Raw genomic sequence first — 24,237 nt, 5'->3', positions numbered from 1 at the left:
CACTAGTACTTCATCCATTATTAATGCGACTGAAAACATATAGAAAACCTTTGGCAGTTTGGTTGAGACCTGCTTCAATCTAGGTGTGTAACTGCCTCCTTTCATAGTGAGAGTGCTGTGGCTAATACTATCCCAGGGACTTAGTTGCTAACAAAGCAGCTGAGATCTCTGCCATTGGAATTGCTTTTTTGAGACACTTCAGAAGAGTTTTTTCTGTATTTACACACTATTGGGGTATCATGAAGAAACATTTCACATCACTAACTTTAAACACGTTTTATAGAGGGAGTCTAGAATTTATGCCGTAAGCCTGTTGATAATGAATACCTATTATTATGCTCTTCTTGATATAGCTAATTACACCAACTTTGATCAGATTGGGAATGTCATATCAGAAAAGGTTGATATGCCTCATGGTGTCCCTCAGGGATTAATCCTTGGACCAGTTTTGTTTTTGATATTTGTAAACAATTTTAAATCGTCGATCCAAAATGGACGAATGGATAAGTACTGTGATGATACGATTCTGTGTATTCCATCTAAAACTTTTCAAGATTTGGAAATTGATTCTGTTATAGAACTGAATTCTTGCATTAATAATCTTTACGAAATTAATCTGAAGACAAACGAATCAAAATCAAAAGTTATGAACTTCACCCTAAACCGTCAGGAAAATTCAACAGAACATTGTGTATTTGTGGAACATGTCCTCGAAGTTACAGACTCCACAACATTCCTAAGAATATACCTTGATCAAGGTCTGACTTGGAATGATCATGTTGACAAAGTTTGTGCTAAGGTAACATCAGGTATTCATGCATTGCACATCTTGTGAAAAACATGTTCTCCGGAAATCTTGCTAATGGCCTATTTTGGCCTTGTTTAATCTCATCTTTTATACGGGATTCGACTTTGGAGGAAGCTGTTTCCAACAACAATATTTGAGAGTATTCAGATTTCAGAAGAAAGCGGTAAGAATTCTTTCTGGGTTAAACTACAGAGTCGTGTAGAAATCCTTTCACGGAGCTTAGGTTACTGACATTACCCTGCCTCTATATTCATGAAGTGGTATTATACTGCATCTCACGGTGCAGGGCAGGGAGGTCCACAATTATGAGACTAGAGGCAGGGATATCTTATATCTTCAGCAAACACAGAACTGTTTCTTTTGCGAACCTTCCCAAACAAGTTGGCGTCAAATTAATGAACGGACTCCCTGAAGAGCTAAAATGCACTCAAAATTTGTTTCAAAGCTCAGTTGAAACACCTTTTGGTGTCAAATACGTTTTACTCTGTCAATGAATTCCTGACATGCTGCTGGATAATTACTCTCTAATTTTTGTGTGGGTCTGACAGTCCTAATATTACTGAATGAGAGAATGAATGATCACTTAAGTGTGTTTGAATTTATGTGAGAATGCATTAGCTATAGGAGTTAAAACAAATGACGCAATACAATGTAAATATTGTCATACTGCAATCAAGATTATTATTATTAAAAAAGGAGAATATGAAGCCAAGTCTTGGCAAAGAAGTAACTAAAATTTGAGTTCCTATCTTGCTGTACAATTTATGATACATAACATTCTCAATTAAATACACATCTTAACCCTCAGTACTCGTTATGAGATAGCCCTACCAGCTCAAGGAGCCATTACTACTGACCATGGCTGTTTTTTGTCAGCTCAAGGCCAGACTATAATGCAGGTTGGAGTCCTGATACTGTGATGTTATTAGACCCATCTGACCACTATGATATATTCTGTGTAAATAAGCGAGCATTCAGCCTCATAATTGTTTATATTTTATAGTTATTCCTCAGCAATCGAAGGTAATTAAATGACACACTTGCTAGAACACATTTTGGCCTTTTAAAAGCAGTTTGCTTACTAAAATAAGCTATATTTTCTTTTAACATTATATTTTAAAGTGACATACATACTTAGTAAACCCTTTTACAACAAAAGAGTTTATAGCTCACGGTCACGGCTAATAATAGATAATTTGCGTGGTTATAATCATTCAGCTGAGATAAATACGTGAGGAGTATTGGACCGGCTGGATGTAGCGACTGGTGGTCAGGGGCAGCACTATAACCTGTGTTGTAGTCAGCTCTGCGATTTATGACCTCGTCCTGTCCCTCAACTTGCTAGGCCAATAGGCTACTAGGTATTTCTTATTACATTGCCCAATTATAAAATTCAATCCTTAACCAGGCATGACTGTAAGTGCTGCAAAATTTTGGTTAAATATAGACCTAAACTAATATTTCACTATTTGCAGTACATACCACAGCAAACATCGTTTAGAGATTTATTTTCCTAAATATCAGTACCACTGTATCCAATCAGCAACTAAGTCTTTCTGTTTATAAGTGTTAAACAGCCAAAGAAACAATTTTATGAGTTAGTAACTCTAGATCTAAAAGTTGACTTTAGGTGAAACCTAGATTATATACATTGATCAAGCTATAGCATCGTATGAAGAACATTTTGGGCAAATGAAACAACATAACAATAATTTTTAGCTTCTGTACAACGAATCAAAATTAAAGTTCTTATCATAAAATGCTGTGATTATAGTTAATTTCTAATAAGGTTGAGTGGAAAATATTTTGCATCAGCTCCAGATGTAACTTTTGCATCATTGCTCAATCTTATCTTACTTGATTGGTTGTCCAATTGGTTTCAGTCCATATTTTACCTTGTGTTATACATCCACTTTTATCTCCTAATAAAAAGTCAATAGTAATGATGAAATAATAGGAAAGAATAACACATGTAATCACATCTCATACTTGGTATGTATGAAAAGTATCCGACCTGTGTTTATATCTTCATTCCAGGATGGCCTCTGCAGGTTATGAGCTTAACTATAGTCAATAGTCAAGTATTTATTGCAGAAACAAAATGTACATTTGTATAGCAAACGTCAAGTATCTAATAATTTTGACCCATGCTACATCGAACTCTCTTTCATACATACATTTTGACACTCACTCCGCTCCATTCATCGCTTTTTACCCACCTCAATTCGAGAGCAAGTCTTCTGATTGTGTCTCCCAGTTATATGCCATAAACTCGTTCACGCTATAAAAAGCGTTGGAACACTAAGCAGCGTTTCAAACAAGTTTTAAAGGCTTTTTGCTTAGGCGAATTTTTAATTTCATTAGGTAGGCTGTTGATGAGATGAACTCCTGTCCTGTGTCTCCTGGTTCGGTAGTTTTCTCTGTCTCTTGTCTCGTACGAGTGAACATCCCGTCCGTTGGTCAAGGTGCATTTAAGCATACAATATGACGTTGTTTCTAAAATGTAGAGACTTGGCAGAGTCAAAAGTTGCAATCTTTTGAAAACTGGCCTGCACGACTCTCTTAATTTTAATTTTGCAATGATGCGTATCGCTCGTTTTTGAAGCTTGAACGCTGTTAAAAATTGGTTACTTGCACATGCACCCCACAGAACTAGTCCATAGGTGAGATGTGGATAGATCAAGCCATAATAAGCCGTCATCATAACCTGAATAGGGCAGAATTTAGGTAGAGACCTCAACACATAAATGCCTGAGGCTAATTTGGAGCAAACGTAATCGATATGAAAATTCCATGTCAAACCTTGATCAAAGTAAATTCCAAGGAATTTTGAGGAACAGACCTCTTCTAATATGGCCTCATCCAATACGATGGCCGGGCCATATTCGCAGTATGTGGAGTGCAAAGAAAAATTTATAACATTGGATTTTGAAGAATTTGTTTTTAGATTGAGGCTGTGAAAATGTTGGGACACAAATGTTTAATCCAACAAAGGTTTTTTGTTCTAAAACTGATTTTGTTACTTCATTAAAACAAAGAGCCGTATCATCCGCATACGTCACGATTCTTCAGTGTGGTAGTTATGATTCTATGTCATTGACATAGAGCAGGAACAGAATAGGGCTGATTATTTATCCTTGACGGACTCCATAAATAATTTTCATTGAATTAGAAACATGGTTTGAAATTTGGACAACTTGAGATATGTGGCTTAAAAATAGACTGAGCCACAAGAGAGGCACACCTCGGATGCCATGTAACCCCAATTTGTCAAGCAGCATAAGATGGTCAACACAATCGCATACAACTAGTAGTCCCTCACGAATTGCCTGAATGCAATAGTTTCTGGCTGAACACCTTGGGTCGCACACAGCCAAGGATGTAGCCTGGGAGGGAATCCAAGGGATATGGGGGATACACTTCCCAAATTTTACTTTTTTAGCAAACAATTATTATTATTTAAATAATTCAGTATTACTGACATGGACTGATGATAAATCATTCTCAACATTGAAACGGGTCGAGAACTTTTAAGGAAACAGAATAGGGAATGAGTGGTTTGACTGCAATGCATTACTTTCTGTCAACTACTGAAAAATATGACTCCCCCCCGCACCAAATTCTTTTACTGTCAATGTTCTGCACATAACGTGTGTTTATGTCTCGTGTTTTTTCTGTTTGTTGCATATAAGTACTGTTGATAATGAAAGAAAGAACTGATAAAAAAATTTGCATCAAAGTTTGCTTCTATCTCAGCAAGAGTTGTACAACACACTGGAAATCATCAAGCATGTATGACTTGCGATTGAAAGTGATCAATTCACTGTTCATGTACTAAAAAATTATTTAGGAATATCAAAAACTAGTTTGGAAAATTTTGAACAACACTTTGGTAATGACTCGTGTGTTCGAAATTCATTCTGAAATTGCTCACAACTCAGCAGAAAAACTTTTGCTGTGAAATCGCCCTTAAAAAGATTATTACATGTGATGAATCATGGGTTTGCGGTTACAATCAAAACTTAATGCAAATTCGTTGATCAGTTCTTTCTGTCATTTTCAACAGTACACATATGTGACAAACAAAAAAAAAACCATGTGAGACATAAACGCACAACCAAAGGTGATCAGCCAGAAACTATGTTATTCAGGTAGTTCGTGAGGGACTACCAGTTACGCCATACCCTGCAGAGGCCGCTCAGGTCCTCTGACGCGAAGATATAAAGGCAGATCAGATACTTTTCGGACAGATCTTGTATATTATTTACACATTCCATAAATACTTACAAATTTTGTTATTTTTAAAATTGGAAGGATTAAATCTATTTTCAGTGCCAGTACTTACAACTAGTCACGTACAAACAAAAAGAAACAAAGTATACATTTTTCATCTGAGTGGTATACACTAGTATTCTTCAGACATATTTTTTTCGTGATAGTTCATATCCATACATAATTGTATCGAAAAACAAGTGTATTACAATACAAATTGAATAAGCGATATATATAAGTTCTTTTTGCACATATCTACTTATCAGTTCAGGAAACTACCTGACGATTTACAAAAGGAATTTTCTTTGAACAGCCCTGACTACTGAATGAGTAGCCTCAGCTCCATTCAACAAGACTGTAGCATATACTTAACGTGGTTTGGAACATAAAATTTTCATAGTTCAAAAAGTAGGGGTAATCCACATAACAAGATTCAAAATTCATCCAAGTTTCCAAAACCACACTATTCATCCGTTTTCTGAAGATTTACGAGTATGTGTGAAATAATATGAAACACCTCCGAGATGTACTTCCTATTGATACTCCTTACTGCTCCTAAATCCATTAAAACAAGATAGGAGTCTGTAACATAACTTGTTGTGTAACAGGCCTCGCTTAAGTTCAGTGCAAAATGTTTACATTCCCAGCCAAACAAAACAAATTGTTTTAGACTACCGAGTGATAGACCTCAACAACACTCAGCCAAATGCCATGTGGACATGCAATGTCATAGAACTCATTCTTGTCATTATAGAAAAAAATTTCAAGGACAATGTATCAAGTCTATAGATGAAATCTTTCTCAAGATATATTACCACATGATACATTCACATCTGTGTTCATTAAATTGCATAAATCTAACCTTTACCACGCGTATTATGGGAAATCTTGCAATCAATGTTTTTATTTTTTGTTGTGAACTGTAGTTCGTAAAACTGCCAATAGAACGAGGTAGAATGCTGACTGAACTGCGCTCCATTCATTGTTCTCGGCCACACAGTACCGACCCGAAACTGGTTGTCATAGCAACTGAACGCCATTCTGACCTGCAGACTGGCGCATCTTACGGAATCTCCCGCGTGGTGAAGGCAACATTTAAATATTGAAATTACACACCAAGTCAGTATAAAATTATAGTGGATGTGTATGGATAATTATGCTATATGTCACATTTCAAATGATTATACTGAGTTGGTTTAAAAATGCATCTTTTCTGCTACTTTCTCGCACATCCCAGAGGAGAGATAAGTACCTTAATCCTAGAGGAGAGATAAGCATCTTAATCCCAGAGGAGAGATAAGCATCTTAATCGACCTCAGTGTTCCTCATGTAGAAATTAAGCTTAAAGCATAAGTTCAAAGTTTATAGGTCAGTTCCTTTACAAGATATAGTGTGGACAGATAGATGGATAGACAGAAATGAAAGTTTTCCAGCTCTACAAGTGACAAGTTTCACTGATGCTCAGTCAATGAAATAAAAATAAGATAAAAAACAAGCTAACGGTAAAAATGTAATGACATTTTTAACTTTTAGCATATCTCATTGATTAATACCTTGGTTGGAATGAGCAAATTGGTTTAAAAAACAAAACACAGCATAGATAAATCTATTTTTTTTTTATTTTCGATAAAATTAATTACTATCAAACAATTCAGAGTACTTAAAAAACAAAAGAACTGATGAAACCCCTCAGGTAATTGTTTAGGCCTAGGATGAGCTATTTACAACATTTGGACTGGTTCTATCTATACATTCTTCCCCAAACTGGCAACTCTTAATGTAAGAGCATAATTCGTTATATTGACAACACCAATAACACAGTAAGTTCCACATAAATTAACATACACTCAGTATACAAGTGGTGCCAGCATACATCATACATTTAATGTTTTATGCTACAATATACATTTTTTATGTAGCTGAAACTACACAATCAAACATTTCAAAAGGTACACAATCAAATGTTTGAAAATATTAACAACCAAATGAAAAAGGGTACCTATGGGACAAACATTCTCTTGCATAAAATATGTGTGGTTTGTCTAAGAACCCTTACAATAAATTACAATTCCGAAAAAAAACAATGAAAATTAATTTAAGCGTTTAAATTAAATTTTGCTTATGGTGAAAGGTTCTAGATACAAACAATAAGACAATAAAGAACTTTATTGCATTGAATGTTTTATTATAAAAATCCTCCTTAAACCTTGAACACCTACAATTTAACTTGTCACATCTTGCCTAGAAAATTTAATTGACTTTTAAAACTATTAAAAATACAAATTTTAAAAATCAACTATTTAAAATTGTTTCAATATATTAAAATTTTAACATTTTAATAAATTCATCTGATCACATAAATAAATTGCTAACAAAGCTTGAAGTATGAAAAAATTTACTTCAGAGTCAGCCCTCTTGAATATTTATGTTATTTGACAACTAAAACTAGGCCAATCTTATCATTAGGTACATTCACCTTTTACAAAGTCTGTAAGAAAGCACAATATTTTGAATTCAATCAGGGAATTGATTCTATTTTGGAGATTCTAGATTAGTTAACAATATAAAGCTTTATCAATTTAAAACTCAAAGACATTTTACACAATATATGTTTATGAATCTATAAACAGAGGTGTAAATGTCCACAAGATAAAATTTAAAAGAATATAAATATCTGAATAATATGATATCACCCATAATTACTAATTTAAATATTATAATATAATTAATACAATGGCATACCAAATATGTGTTATATTTTTAGTACAATTTATATATATATATATATTAATTTAAATGTATTTAAAGTTATTTTATAAAGCAGCGTAACATACAATAACAGTGCTTTTTACAACTACGCCTCCATAAAATAGTGTCAAGATAAGAAATTACACCCCCATTCAGAGAGTATAGCCTTAATTAACCTAAGGTAAAATTTACAACCGATAATAATGAATAAATCTTACCTGAGGGGCAGAATGCAACTCAATATAATTATAAAGCAAAGAATTACAAAACAACTACAAACCAAAGATTCCATCTTAAATTATTAACTTATAAAGTGCTTTATTTTAATTTATATATTATCGCGATAAAACTCGTGCCCCATTTTTATCACAAATGGGGACGAGCTACATAGCCTAAGAATATATATACAACGAACGATAGAACAAATAGTGTTTCTTTATTTTTAGGGATGGACGTTTTAATAATTACATTGGGTGTTACATTATTTAGATATGAATTTATTACTAAAAGATAACTATGTTATTAGCCATACACAAATCACGTAATAGCCCAGTATAGCCATATGGACATGACAATAAATACAGTATTAGTACTAAGCATGACACTCAATCCATAGGCTGGGCCATTATAGATTAATTTAGCTAGTATATCAATTCTTTGACCCATAATAGACCACTTGTAGCCATATAAACATTACATTAAGTGACACTCTCACTGTACATTTTGGACTGTTACGGATTTATGTAGCTATTTCTTTACTGAATAAAATGGAGAATTATTTATATGCCAATGAACTTAAGGAAAATGTAACTAGTTTTACATATACAAAGTAGAATAGGTTCCACTCACGATAATAAATTACATAAAAGAGTAAAAACTATAAACAAGACATCATGACTTGGTTAATTTTTTTTAGTTTTTAAATACTTTTATAATAAATTTTTAGTCCATTCCTAAAAATGTATGAATGGCCAGGGTTGGTCGAAAAGAAAAGATATTGGCATTTACAAATAGAAGACTACCATTTGAACGAGTGGATATCTTGATACCATAACATTGGTTTATATCTTCGTATCTAACATATAGAAGCGATGGAATAAGAAATATTTATTGATATTTATATATAAAACAAGGTACATCGCGATGGTATCACTTGATAAAGGAAACTACAAAACTTGAATGAGTTCACCAAAAACACATTGGTCTGATAACAGTGGCGTTTAATGACAATAGTTTATGAACAAATTATCAAAAGGTTCAATACAGTAGTCTCACACATGAAAAAGGGATTCCTATAAAATTTAATGAACGGGCCAGGGCTAAGTAGACTTCATCCAATCATACTGATTCACTGTTGCCCAAAAGATTACATCGCTTTCCACTAGGTTGAACACAAAATGGTGGTCGAGCCTCCATTTTGTTTCTAATGAAGAAGGTTGGTACCACTGCTTAACTTTTATCCTTTTAACGGTTTCCTGTAACAGTAACACATGAACTATTATAACCAAACCATTTTGGTAATCAAACCTGACATTGAAAAATGATCAATTTTAAATAAAAAACAATAAATTTAACACTTACAGCGGCAAAGAAAATTTTGTCTGCATATAGTTTTAGTTTTTTTTTTTAGCATAAGATCCATTTAGATTTTGTTTAACAATTTTTACTAAGTAGATTTATAATTTATTTTCCTTTAATAGGAAAATGAAATAACAAATTAAAAAATATTTTTTGAAATAACTTTACACTTATATTCGCATTTCACACCATGAATTACAAGACGAAAATATGTAAAGAGATTAGTACTGGTTATTGTCAACCTGTATTCTGATTGCTTGATCCGGTCATAAATCAACCTTTATGCATTGCCGAATATTCAGAGCACTTTATTGATAATAATTTGCACAATAAACTAAAACAAAGCCGTACAGGACCCCAGAAGAAAGGATCATTTCTGGCTAACTTAGATCTTCCAGTAGAGCCTACACTGGGTACAGCAAAAGCCAATGTGTCACTTAAATCTGGACAACCCTTCGGATGTCCAGGAGCGGCACTTCAAATGCGGCACTCTTGCTTCCAATTCAAGATATTGGGATGCAATAGTGAATCAATCGTAAGGTCAAATCTCCTGCAGAAGATGATTGTTGGAGTAGGTGGAGCTCCCATGATGTTAAATAAGTTGGATCAATACAGTATAACATACATAGTTGGCTATATATACTTAACATAGCCTTAAAACATTTTACATACATAATTAAACTTAATCGTAAATTAGTAAAATAAAACAAATTTGTAGTTCTTAATATGTTTAGAAGTAAAGCAATGACAATATATGTTTAAGTTACATTACTTGTAGGTTATTAGCTATTAGCAGATACATAATACTTTTATTTTTCATTATAAATGAATGTATCTTACATCTACTTCTTCATTACGAAAAGAACACTTTCATAAAAAGTAACTTTACCTGATAATGCTTTAAAAAAATAAATACTGGTAGGAAAACATGTTTTTTTTTTAGTTTTATCTATTTATAGTAATAAAGCATAAACAAGGCATGTTTTCTTATTGAACATCATTTACAAAATGTTTATGTATAGTCATAAACTAAATTTATATCTAGCTAAAATGTAACAAATTTGAAGTTTGTACCTTTTACAGAAGTGAAGTAATGACAGTGTATATCAAAGTTATATTACTTGTAGGTAATTCTCAGTTGTGTTATTAGCTAAAATTATCAATTAGATAGAGGTTAAATAACTTCCAAGTTGGAATTTTTCATACTCTGTGATGTTTGTATTTTTTACTACAAGGATCTTGAAATTCACACAATTTGGATTAATAATAACCCTATATTAACCCTTTGAGTGCCGCGGCGTTTTGCTATATAGTATGCATAAAATGCTGAGTGAAAATGCCTGATTTTGCAAGGGTCTGGTTAAAAATTCATAAAAAAATGATTTTTTTTTTATAATGTCCTGGTTTTTTTTTTTTTTTTTTTTTTTGTAGATAAATATATTTTCTTTATAAATATAATACATTGATTACTTATTTAATGTTTTTATACCAATAAAAAAAAACATTAATACAAACTTTATGATCAAAAACATTTTGTTTTTTATTTTAACACAACTTAGTGTTATTGAAATATTTTATTTTTCACTTTCAGTTATTCTATCTTATACTCCATTTAATTCTTTACAAAAAGACATCTAATAACTTTTTTATACATATAAATAAAATTTGGAAAATAAATATGAAAATATGAACCGCTACAAAACTAGAAATTTTCTAACCTAACCTAACACTCTGTGTATTGTCTACACTGCTAATGCTTAAATCTAATGCCTGCAATACTAGGTCTTCATTGTCAGCAATGTTTTTACGATTCATTGCATATAAATATCACTGAACAAACACAAAATCATAAAAACTATACAAATGTATGTAGTAAAGTACTAGCTGCTTACGATCATCACTGTAACTCACGGTCAAGTCATTGTTCTAGAACAAAGACTAGAACAACATACACAAACAAAATAATATGAAGATACTAACACTACAAACCCATTTACACTTAAAAACTTTCAATATTTACAAACATTTGTGAAATAAACACCAGCGCAAACAAAACATGTGACGGCTCGTCCGTGTAACTGTTGATTTTAAACTCGCGCTCTCTTTACAACCGCTGTAAAAATCAGAATCTAACCAGAATGTACAAAACCTTCATCAAAAGTTACGTTGAAGCCTTTGGAATGCGTATGTATAGTATTTGAGCCAATTTGGATAAATACTATATAAAATATGTGTTACTGCAGAAGTCGCAAATAGCGATTCTGGCATTTCTTGCATATAATGCAGGATCGCAAATAGCGATGCTCCGGCACTCAAAGGGTTAAACAAACTTCAGAGGTATTCTCAGTTGCTATAATGAACAAAATGATATAACCAGAATAAAATTGACTCTCATGCAAATTAAAGTATTTTTCTTCCCTTTTGTGAAATTAACTGACTTAAAAACCATGTACACGTCAACTTTTTACTTAAAAATGAATAAAAAACAAAAAAGGAAATAAGATGCAACACTTCTACTTCAGATTCAACGTCGATCATATTAAGATTCCTTAAGAATGTCAAGAATATCACTTGATCTACAAGGATCATCCATTCTGAAGTATTATAATCAACAGTACACAACTTTGTTCAATTTCAATAAAAAAATTGAGAACACAGAACAAATTACTTTGTTTACAAACAACAATCTCCATTGGCCAGAGGATAATAACTAAATCACATCTGGGAAAACCACACAGATTCTCAAATAAAAACAGAATTAAAAAAAATTAATGACTTCTAAACATTAAAAACAACTCACAGGCTTTTGATTTATGTATAATTTATAATCTTTGATAGTTAAAAATACTTTTATTGGTAAAACACAAATTAACTCCTGAAGGTGTTGAATGCACTTTCCAAGTTGTGCGATCGATACCAAATGGGTCATTCGATGTTTCCAGAGTTAAAGTTTGTTATTATCAATGGAAGATTTGAAAAGGTAATAGAATTTCAGACATTTACCATCGTTATATGTTACAGTGTTTCATGTTATTTATTACAGTGTTATATATTTTGTAACATATAACAACGACAAATATCTGTAATCCTATTACTCTTTCATTGAAATATACTAGTTTAAAGTCATAATTATTATCTTATGTAGAGAGAAGGTGAAAAACTATTAATGATTATAATGTGTGTTATTAACCCTTTGAGTGCCACAGGTATTTTCCGAAGGTATATGCATAAAGTGCCACGCTGTTTTTCCGCATATTTGTAAGCTTTTGGGAAAAAAGCTGTTGTAAAATAACTACCAAACAGATTTCCATCATTTTGTTGTTGTTTTTTTTTCTTATTAAATGCAGAATATGATACATATCGTTACAAATAAAATTTGATATATCAAAATATAAAAATTTCAGTATTTATAAAAAGTTTTTTACTTTTGTATAAAAAGTTAAGTTTCGACCTAATTTGTGTGTAGCCTATACGGTAAATTTTAAGATTTTTTTTCTTAATACCATGATAAAGGCCATATGATTCTAAATAAAACCCATGTGTAATATCTTATTCTAGAATTTTAAAAACATGGCATTATAATATGTATTAACAAAATCCTGCCCGGTACGGACATTTTATAAACTGTACTTCATTTGTCAGAGTTTAGAAATTACTTAGTAATGATGTAGTTTTCCCAATAAATCTAATAAAACATTAATACAACACAAATAAATATGATTAGTAAATTTAGAAACAAATACTTGCTAACATATTTACATAAAAGTTTACATTTACTAAATAACAACCATAATAATATTTACACTGAAAATTCACGTTTTTCGCTTGAACACAACTCAAATCATACATTACTGTTGTAAAGAAATACAGTAAAAATACTGTATAAATTACTATTTTATTTTGTATTTACTCAAATGCTTGGTTATCGGCACATAAACAACAAGAAAGGCCGTTACGCAGCACGGCAGCACGGTAGCACGGTACTCGTCCGCTACGTCGCGTGACTGGAAGACAGAATCATCCTACAGGTACTTATCACAGCCCATTATTTTTGGACGAGTTTTCCTTATCAGAGATCAAAATAAACTTTATTATATGTTCCTTCTTCCATAATGAATCGAAAAATACTCGATGAGTCATACTTCCTATCTCCTAATCGCGAATGACCTGACATTTTCGAATAATGAAATGTTGTTCTTATAGTTTTTTTTATTTAATTGATTGTCATAATAAATTCCAAAATAGGTTAAATAAATTCAGTTGTTTTTTATTTTGTCTCCGATAAGGAAAACTTGTCCAAAAATAGTGGCTTCTTGATAAGTACCCAAACAACATAAGTTTTACAGATAAAATAGTAGAGAAACAACATAAAACTCGTATTTATTGATAGTTTGGAACCTATTGAATACAGCCGTCTGATTATTTGGCCAAAATAATCTTGTACTATATAAAATATTATCGAAATACGAAACGTCAAAATTGGAGACGCTGGCACTTCATGCACTTTTCGTACCGTCAAAATTAGCGACGCTGTGGCACTCAAAGGGCTAATAAATGTTAAAAATTTTCTAATAACTTCTCTGAAATCCTCTCTTTCAAAATATATATTTTTAAAAATGGATTACACAACCTCAAACTGCAACTGACAAAAAGCCCAATATCGGGCATTTTAATCACTTTTTAATGGCATCCTCCAATATTAGGTCTTTTAACATGGCCACCTCTTTTTCATATATTTAAAATGTGCTAAAAAAATATCAGCATTGATATTAATAAAAGAGGTATGTCTAATTTAAATAAATAATAAACTTTGGTATTTTTAATATTCTGTTACATGTCAATACGTTTACATTTTCATGTAGTGCAATCGTTGTGTGTGTTGTGATGAGTCAGATGATTCACTCAGATGTTATTATGAGCATGCGTTTTATTGAGTTATTACCAATACTTACGACAATGGATTGTATTTTTTTCAATAATGATAAAAAACTTGAAAAATAAAACTTATGTATTACTAAAAATTATTTCAAACTATTGTAATCTAAAAGTGAAATTAATGTAATATTTTTTGTGCTGATGGATAATTTGTTATAAAGCGGTCTGTGTGGGTTGATTTACGATATCATCATCATCAGACGTTTCCGTTATCATGGGTCGTCGTACACAGCCTCCCTCGTAAGTATTTACGATATATATAACTTTAATCACTATGAATTAAATTAATTACCAACATATCTAAAAAAATGGGAGTTAATTGTTGGATTCAATTCAATGTGTAAATTTAGGCAAGAATAAAATTAATTGAGTTTATTTATAGTCATCAAGGTTTACTTTTAAACACTGCAAATATATCAAAACCAAATTCAGCATAAAAATGTATGATTGAGATTTTTTAACAAAAACATTTTCAATTAATAAAGATAAAGGGTTTTTATGTTGAAGATATCAGGGGAAGTGTCTCGTGATCTGGGACTCCTGACTCTTGCGGATCGCAGATTCTCCGCTGACGTTGTACTGCTGTCAAAGATCCTTAACGGCAAGATCGACTGCCCCGATATGCTGAGCCAGATCCTCTTCAGGACCCCTTCAGCCACTCGCTCCAGAGACCTGTTCGCTAGGCAGCAACATCGCACCAACTACGCAGCAAACGATACGATGTACCGACTTCAGAGTTCTGGTAATAGCGTCGCCGACATCGTTGACTTTTTTGTGGACAGTATACCAGTGCTCAAGAGGAAGATCGCCGGTCTGCATGAGTTATCTGCCTAGGAGTTGCACAATGAGGGAAGACACTCGTTCTTACACTTTATCTGTACGACTCTCATTGCTGTTATTTATATAATGTGTCTTGTTAATTCTTGTCTATTCTTGTTTATTCTCATTGTTTCGTGCTAATTTATTGCTGTTATTGTTCGTTGTTTTCCATAGTTCAAATCACGGTACACTAATGATTAATTACGTTATTGTCATTCATAGTTTATATCCGTTTCGTCACTTAAACAGTTTATTAATCGTTATTGCTCTATTTGTCACTGTGGTTGTTTACTTTCATTGTTTAATTATTGTTCAAAACTGTAAAAATGGAGGTGTCCGTTGAAATGTAAAATAAAAATAAAAAAAATAAATAATAAAAAGAATAGCCAGTCAGACAGCAAGAACAGGTGAACAAGGCAAATCTTTTTTATGATATTTTCCAAGCTTTAAAGCTTGTTCAGAAATATGAAATATGTTTTGCATTCGAGCAACACAAGACCCCTAATGTTCAAACATTGCAAAAGTTGTGGTAAACATTTGTAGTGACAACTTACTGTGACAGTCCCTTTTGTCCTTCCAACTTTATAGCTTTCACCATGCCACTGTTCCAAAAGATTATAGTGTATATTACTACCTTCACTGATCGATATTTTCAACAATTTTTGGAGTCACCTACTTTTAAATACCTTTATGTGACTTTCTCCGTAAAATGGAGTCATAAAATGGTATGTAAGTCTCAACACATGTCAGTTTTAGAAATTCCAGATTACCACCAGTATTAAGCTTTTATAACATTTGTAGGCTGATTCTTACACACTGAGCTTTCTTTTTCATCTATCTGTCTTTTTCATTCTGCTTTTTGTGTTTAATTGTAATGATAAAAATTTTCCAGACTATAAAAAATCAAGTTTTTTGAACTGCTGCAGGTTTAATCTCTACTGTAGCTTCAATTACACTTTAGGTAGAGTTTATGTCCTTTTCAATCATAATATGAACACAATTCTCACTTTTCTTAAGTAACAGCGGAATGCAACCTTCCTGAATATTCATAGATTTGAAGCTAAGTATGACTCTCTGGAATTCAGAATTCCACTAAAAAGCAGTCGCATGTGATCATGTTTCAACATCAAAAGTAAGGTTGAGACATTAATTCTCTTCTTGAAATAAGCATACTTTGAAATGATATAATTCATACTTGAAAATGCTCTTTTGATAAATAAAATATCCAAAAACATTAAAAAAAAACTGCTGTTGAATAATATCTGACCCTCAATCAGACAAAGATTTATATCGCAGAATAGACAGTTTGCTCGTATTTCAAAATTTTTGGAGTGACCCTCATAAAATATTTATTAAAAATCATACATCACTGCCCTAAATGAACTCAATAAATACAGACAATATAGAATAACAGATTTATTTATACAAAACCACAAAATCATAAGTGACAAAACCAACATAGATCTTGCTTGGAGTTTAAATAATACAAACACTATTTTACAATATGGATTTTGAAAGCAGTAGAAGAAGTGATATCTTGCCGGTGGGTGTGGGGTGGCAGTGGAGTTATTTATCACCACGATCTTTGTGCATACCTGTGGTGGGCAGGCCGGGAGCCCCGGCTGTGGTCCCCGCGGTGGCCCCTGCCCCAACACTGCTGGCCCCTGAGTTGGCAGCCTTCTGCTTCAGCATAGTCCAGTCGAACATGTAGTCGTACTGGTGATTGAGCGTGCGGAACAGGATGCGGAACAGTTGTCTTAGATACATGTAGTCGGGCGCCTCCTCGAACCTCAGCCCTCGGCAGTAGTTAAGGTACATTGCAAATTCCGCTGGGAACCCCTTTAACAACAACAAAATGTTAAATTTCTACTACTCTGAAAAAAAGCATTATTTCAAATGTACTGATAATTTGAATCTGTCATTAATAAATAGCTGAAAATGTTGCCTGAAGCTGTTTTGACGTTCATGAGTTTGCTAAAAACGCCACTCAATATCATAACTTTTGACACTCCATCGGTGTCAACATATTATATGGTAGTTTATATTTTTAATTGACCCTAATTACCCAAACGATGTCGAATGAAAACTTTATTCAGTACTGAAGGTAAAAATATTTGAACTTCAATTGGTAGTGGTGGGTGAAAAGTGTAGCCTGTGGTGTTGCATATCTAATTATTTTGATCTCATATTTGTATCTTGTTGGAGAGATATTGCTCAATAAACAGACGACCTCTGAATAAAATTGTACTCTCATCAACTACAAGCTCTTTTCTAGGACTTCTTTCCTTTTAAAACACTCACTGTGGTGACAAATAAGGGGCACCTGGTAGGCCAAACAGCCTTCTTGGCCTTCTTGATCCATCTTTTCATTGGTATTTAAGAGCCAGAAGCGCAATAGAAACTGAAATCGGTTCTGGCTCATTACACAACATTTCTATAAAGCATCTTTGATGAACAGTAGTCACTTCCGGCATTTGGACCAAGCCCTTATAAAGAAGTAGGCCTAAAAACATTTTTATTTCGACATCAGTGTTTTTTTCATTTAAACCCATATAAGGCACTCCTGTTGGTTTCGACAACCATGTTCTCTATGATATCATCACTTAGGTACATTGAAAAATAATCAATTGGATTTGCTGTTTTTGGTAGATAAAAATTGAACTTTTGGTCTCCAACAAAAACAATATCTTTTGCTTACCATCATACCATTTCCATTTGCCCTCTTCTCAGCTAGAATACTTTCATCCTCAACAATTACATCTTCTCAACCCTTATTACCTACATCGATCAAGTCTTCATTCAAACTAACATTTTCAGTCGTGCTATTTCCAGACATATCATCATAATTTATATCTAATTCTACTCCATCAAGAGCCTCTTTGTTCTCACCAACAATAAGGAATTGTAAGTAATGACATCCTTGCTGTCCTCCATGTTGTTCAAATAAGAAACATCAGAGTCAAAATTTGGCAATCCAGGGATCTTGTGAATCACTTAAAGTGGCAGGCAAGGAGTTAAATTAGTCCACCTGGCACATATTAGTGCCACATGTTTTTACATCACAGACCACTACCACAGATTTGTGCCAATGACTTCCTTCAACTCTTTATAAAATCATGTGGGCCTGGTCAGTGAGGGATTCAAAATTTGTACACAGGCAATATAGAAGTATGACAAACCTGTGTTATCCATTTGTAATTTGGTCAGTACCACTGTTGATTACATTTTCCATTACAGTTGACCTATTATCGATTGATATTCAAGAAATATTTGCACCCTCTATGTACAGGGTGAGGCAGAAAGGATGAACGGTTTTCAAAAAAGCAACATGTCGTTACCTGTGCATAAAAAAAAACATTTATTTACAGAATAATATTCACATGATCTTACCATTTTAGAAAATTAATGTTTGAAAACAACATCTGACAGGTGACGGCCGTTTTCAGCAATGCACTTTACAAGCCACTCGGAAGTTGGCTTCTACTCTTTCTAACATTGCCCTGCCAATTTGTTCGACTCCCACACGAATTGCTTCCTTTAGTTCTTGAAGTGTACGTGGTTTATGCTGGTAAACACGTGACTTGAGGAAACCCCAAAAGAAGTAGTCGCACATGGACAGGTCTGGGGAACGAGGAGGCCAATCAATGTCACCAAACCGAGAAATGATGCGACCACGAAAAACAGCCCGAATTGCTTCCATTGAATTTCTTGCTGTGTGAGCTGTCGTCCCGTCCTGCTAAAACCATACTTGCCGGATAGGAATACGTTTTCTTCTTAGTTCAAGTAGGAAGAATTCAGTGAACATCTGTTTATAAGGTTCCGAGGTTACAGTTACAGTGGTCCCGTTGTCGTCTTCAAAAAAGTATGGACCAATAACAACTGTACTGCTCACAGCACACCAAACTGTCACCTTGGGACTGTGTAATGGTCTCTCATGCATTAATTTTGGATTTTCATCTGACCAATAACGACAGTTCTGCTGATTAACGGTACCATTCAAATAAAAATGTGCTTCATCTGTCGTAAACAAAATGATGTTTTCATTTTGGTCAAGTATGGCCTTCATTTCTCCAGCAAAATTTAGCCGCTTTACATAATCGCCAGGATTCAATTATTGAACCATGGCAATTTTGTAGGGATGAAATCCTAGATCGTTATGTAAAATACGCCTTACTGACCGATTACTGATGTTCAGTTCAGAAGAATGTCTCCTAGCAGATCAACCAGGACTATGGAGTATGGCTTGCCGAACTCTTTCCACATTTTCTGGAGTGCGTACAGTGCGATGAGTCCCTGGCGGTCGTTTATTCATCACTGTTCCTACTGAACGAAATGATTGAACCCAACATAAAATGGTGTTACGAATGGGTACACTGTTATTTCTCGCAAGATTGAAATGACAACGAAACTCGCGCTGAACTGCAACAATAATCTCATTATTATGAACAAAACTGTCGTAAGTAAACACACGGTGTTGCACACTCCATGACTCCATGGTGACGACTAAACAATGACTAGACAAAATGGTATGTTCTACCGAACACATGGCCACTTCAGTCGCCCCACTCCCACTACCCAGATCAGAATACTATCTGTTCTAAAAACATCCATCCTTTCTACCTCACCCTGTATAATTACCACCTAGATTTTTGTAATTACACCTGCTTTGTAAGTTGCATATATTTATAAGGTGGTCCTTTGGTAATAAAAACAATAGTTTTTAACTGCTATATTTTAAGTAGAACCTGTGAAAATGCTCTTATACCTAATAAACTTGTTGAAATATAAATTAACCCTAGAACTGGCAATGGTTGTTCCTGAAATGCCACAGTATTTTAGTTTGATATGTAATGGGTTTTTTAAACAAGTATTTATAGGCCTACCAATTAACTTAACATATTATACATGATTTTTTTCAGAAAAGAATACAGAATCTAAATATGCCTAAAGAAATTAGATAAATTAGAAAAAACCACAAAAATTTTGTTTTACTTTTAAAAAATTCTTTTAACTTTTGTACCAAAATATTTCGTTGCCTAGCAAAATTCCTGTGTATCAGGTAAGAAATCTGAGATATACATTTTGCTCCAAATTTTATGCTTATTTCGGAAATATATAGTTTGTTGCACTTTAAATGCACAAAATTATACTTATAGTAGTTTATAAAAAAATCTGTACCCATATTTTATTCTATGAGGCATGTCCAGAAAGTAAGTTTACTGGTACTCTCACAGCTGTAGGGAATACTTTTTCGATATTTTGGCAACACTGCCGCGTAGCTTGACTCCTCCCCTTCAAAACGAGACCAATTCGAGGTTAGTGTGTTGAAAATTCTTGACGCAGTACCATCTCTCGCAAAAAATTTTCATCGTATCTCCCGCCAAGTGCGAAATTTGCGCCGTCATTCGCTACCTCGTTGTGAAGGGAAAAGCTCCAGTTGAAATTCATAATGAGGTGAAAACTGTTTAGACTGCCTCTTAGTTTCATAGTGTAGTGAGTAACCAAAGTTTCGTCTCCAGTAACAATAGAGTAGAGAAAATCATCGCCTTCAAGTTCGTAGCATTCCAAAAACTCTTTGTATCTCTGCACTCGATTGAACTTGTGCTGTTAACTGTTTTGGGACCCATCTCGCAGACAATTTGCGATATCCGAGAGTTTCTGTGATTGTTTCGTGTATCAGGGATCTGGAGATTTGCGGAAACATCGCAGAAAGTTCATCTAACGTCAATCTGCGATCGTCACGGACCGCAATCTTGATTTTTTTCACAAGTTCGTCAGTCACAATTGAAGGTCTTCCACTCATCTGATCGTCATGATTCAGAATCTAACTAAATAGTTTGATAATGAAATATAAAACAAAACAAACATAACCTATACAAAGTATGCAGTAATGACTGATCAAATACAATGAAACAAACGTTGTGTAACAAGCGCTACAGTTATTGTCGTCAGTTGTCTACTGATAGACTAGTGCGGTGCGGAATAACATTTTGCAGTGTACAAAGAGAATGCAACATAAAAGCAAAGACCAACAAAACCGGTATCAATATGTAGATTGATTCTTCTTCTTTACATTGGTGTGAGATAAAACGTGATTGGTTAATAATTACACGTTCAGGAGTCATGAAAACAAAACAGTGCAAATGGACCGCATATGCGGCGATGCCAATTCTGGGAGACCAAATGAGCCGCATATGCGGCGATTGCTAGTTCTAGGGTTAATATACAACCACTTAAATGTGTTAAAAAAAACATTTCCAGTAATTTTTAATTTTGGTTTGTGTGGATGGTCATATTTAGTATGTGTGGAACCTTGGTAAGGTCCATTGGTAGATATTTAAATAATAATTAAAAAATTAAAGATAATTTTGAACAAAATAAGAACTGATAAAAGACAAGTAATACAAACACAGTTCTTATAATGTTTTGAAGAAATTCTTGCTTTAATCACAATGTAAAAAATAAGGAGTTTGTAACTAAATGGATATAATACCAGTATATTTAAAAAAGCAATTTAAGTTTTAAGCCTCAAATGTTTTCCTTCAAAAGTTATAGTAATGATAACCCAGAAGGCTTAAATAGATATTATATAATATTAAAGATTATAACAACAAATGAAGACTTAAAACTGAGAATCAAGACATACAATTTTGTAAATATGAATATCATATGAAAATCGTTTCTTCCAACATCAGTACAAATAAATAACAAGAATGTAACCATTTAAACTAAGCATTAACTTTTTAAAGAATGTGAAATCAAGTTCGCAATAGCACCTAAGCCACACCCAAGTGTAGTTTCATAATGAAATCCTGTTACACAAAGTATTTTTGCCAGTTTAAAGCAGTTTTAGACATATTATAGTCACAACCAATAGACTAACACTGCCTAGCTATTGAATTTTAACTATGTATTTCTATGACCCTTTTTCTTATCTCTATAATATAAGAATGTCAATAAACAAAATAAATAATTAATATAGAATATGTTAGTTGAAGTATACTTTTTACAGTAAACTGTTATCCACAAGCCTTATTTAAAGTGCCAATTATGAGTTGTAAATAAATAAATGTATAATTCAATAAGTCCCTTACTAACTCAACTACTAACAAATGTAAACCAACAAACAGAAACAATGACATAAAACCCCCTAAACTTGCCTACAATATGATGTACATGATATCCCATAAGTTTGACAAATATCTGCAAGAGTGCATCACAACAGAGAGCAATCTCCTACTCCTTTCCGACAAAATATGGCCACAAACAAAATACAACATAATATACCAGCTGTAATCATAAAATACATAACAAAATTTAAAACAATGTAACTCAAACCTGATGGGTTGTTCACAAAACTAGAATTGCACAATATATCTTGAGTAGGAAACAGGATTTTTCCGGACATTTGCCATCGTTCAGTGAAACAATAAATCAGTAACACTACGTTTCGAGATCTGCAATCTGATCTCTTCTTCAGGTAAAGAACTAACCTAATACATAATATTACAAACTAGGTTAAAATAAACAAATCTTACCAAAGCGTTGTGGCACGCCTAAGTCAGGAATCACAACCTACATGTTGTTTGTCTACATGTAGGTTGTGATTCCTGACTTAGGCGTGCCACAACGCTTTGGTAAGATTTGTTTATTTTAACCTAGTTTGTAATATTATGTATTAGGTTAGTTCTTTACCTGAAGAAGAGATCAGATTGCAGATCTCGAAACGTAGTGTCACTGATTTATTGTTTCACTGAACGATGGCAAATGTCCAGAAAAATCCTGTTTCCTTCACAATCCTTCCATCGTCAAAAATAACCTTCAAACAAAGAATATCTTGAGTGTGGTGGTTAAATGGTTAAAAATCAACTTACCTTACATAAGACTTCAACAGGTGTTGACATTTTCTTTTCACTAATTTTTTCATATTTCTGCTTTTTCGTCGCCGCCTAAAAACAAAATGTTTAATTAAATAATTATATCACCGACATATATAACTAATACTGAAAACAGATCAGTAATTTGATATAATAGCCATAAACCGCTTGATAATTATCACACAAATGGAAGAATTACAAAGTATACATGCAGTAGGTAATTAAAATTACTTCAATGTTTCAGTCCCTAAGGAACAACGTCAATATGATTGCTGGTTTCACCATGGACAATCAGAAAAAAATGTGTTTAAAAATATCTATGACACTGCCAAAATTCATTCTTAGGTTGCTTTTTCAATAATAGATGACAAGGATAGAGGACAATATGAAATTGCCATTTTAATTGATTGCACATATAATTGATTAGTAAATTTAACACTTTAGCTCCCAAATGGCATGTTGTTTAGTCTTGAACTAAGCAACATAGTCATCCTTTGTGTGTAAGATCCTGCAACGTATGTGTTATTGAATAATAATTATAAATACTAGCTGCTTCTTGCAGCTTCACATGCTTATAGTAGGCTTTGCCCATGTATGAGCACTTCTGGCTCTTCAAGTGTATTATATTTTCTAAGCCGATGTAGAGTTTGCCTTGTTGCCATGATCAAGAAAATCTGCTAAAAGTGTATGTTTATAGCAGTTGTACACGTACATGTACTTTTTATAAAGTGTTCTAACACTCAAGCTTTAAGTTCAACAAGAAATTTATTTTAAAGACAAATATACATCATAATTTAGTGTATTCAAAGAGTGTTTGTGTATTTAATATACGTAAATGTATCACAATTTCAGTTTATAATGTGCAGGCTCTTTGAAAACTTATCTTTTACAGTGCCGCCTAGCGGAGAGTTACATCAATGGGCATAGCATATAACACTTCTCTGCGGATACATATATATATATATATGTATATCTGCCAGCTAATGTGACACCACTAATAAAACCAATGGACCAAGGAGTTATTCAGAATTTTAAGTGTAAGTATAGAGCCATGTTTGTGCAAAAGTTATTAAACTCTGATTGCAGTTTAACCGATTTTCAGTGTCAATTAAACATAAACAATGCCATTTTTGCACCTGCCATAGCTTGGTCTAACGTGAAAAATGAAACACTAAACTTGGCATGGTGAAAGTAATTGCC

The 24,237-nt window shown here is 33.2% G+C and overlaps 1 protein-coding gene across 2 annotated transcripts in view; it reads right to left on the bottom strand.

Moving 5' to 3' along the window:
• Nucleotides 1-6,677: 6,677 nt before the first annotated feature.
• The window catches only part of LOC124359333 (casein kinase I), a 79,649-nt gene continuing 62,089 nt past the window's right edge, over nucleotides 6,678-24,237 (bottom strand). The window contains exons 6-8 of one of the 2 annotated variants that reach the window (XM_046811998.1): nucleotides 23,035-23,109; nucleotides 16,756-16,999; nucleotides 6,678-9,303 (exon numbers count right to left, since the gene is read on the bottom strand). In XM_046811998.1, the coding sequence (XP_046667954.1) occupies nucleotides 9,293-9,303; nucleotides 16,756-16,999; nucleotides 23,035-23,109 (330 nt within the window). In that variant the 3' untranslated portion in view covers nucleotides 6,678-9,292. Of the gene's footprint in view, nucleotides 9,304-16,563; nucleotides 17,000-23,034; nucleotides 23,110-24,237 lie in introns of those variants that run through there. The other variant, XM_046811997.1, reaches the window with a different exon arrangement.

This window comes from Homalodisca vitripennis, chromosome 4, assembly GCF_021130785.1.
Source record: "Homalodisca vitripennis isolate AUS2020 chromosome 4, UT_GWSS_2.1, whole genome shotgun sequence".
NCBI lineage: Eukaryota > Metazoa > Arthropoda > Insecta > Hemiptera > Cicadellidae > Homalodisca > Homalodisca vitripennis.
The sequence above is the reverse complement of the archived record's forward strand: the minus strand, read 5'-3'. Positions and strand labels throughout refer to the sequence as shown.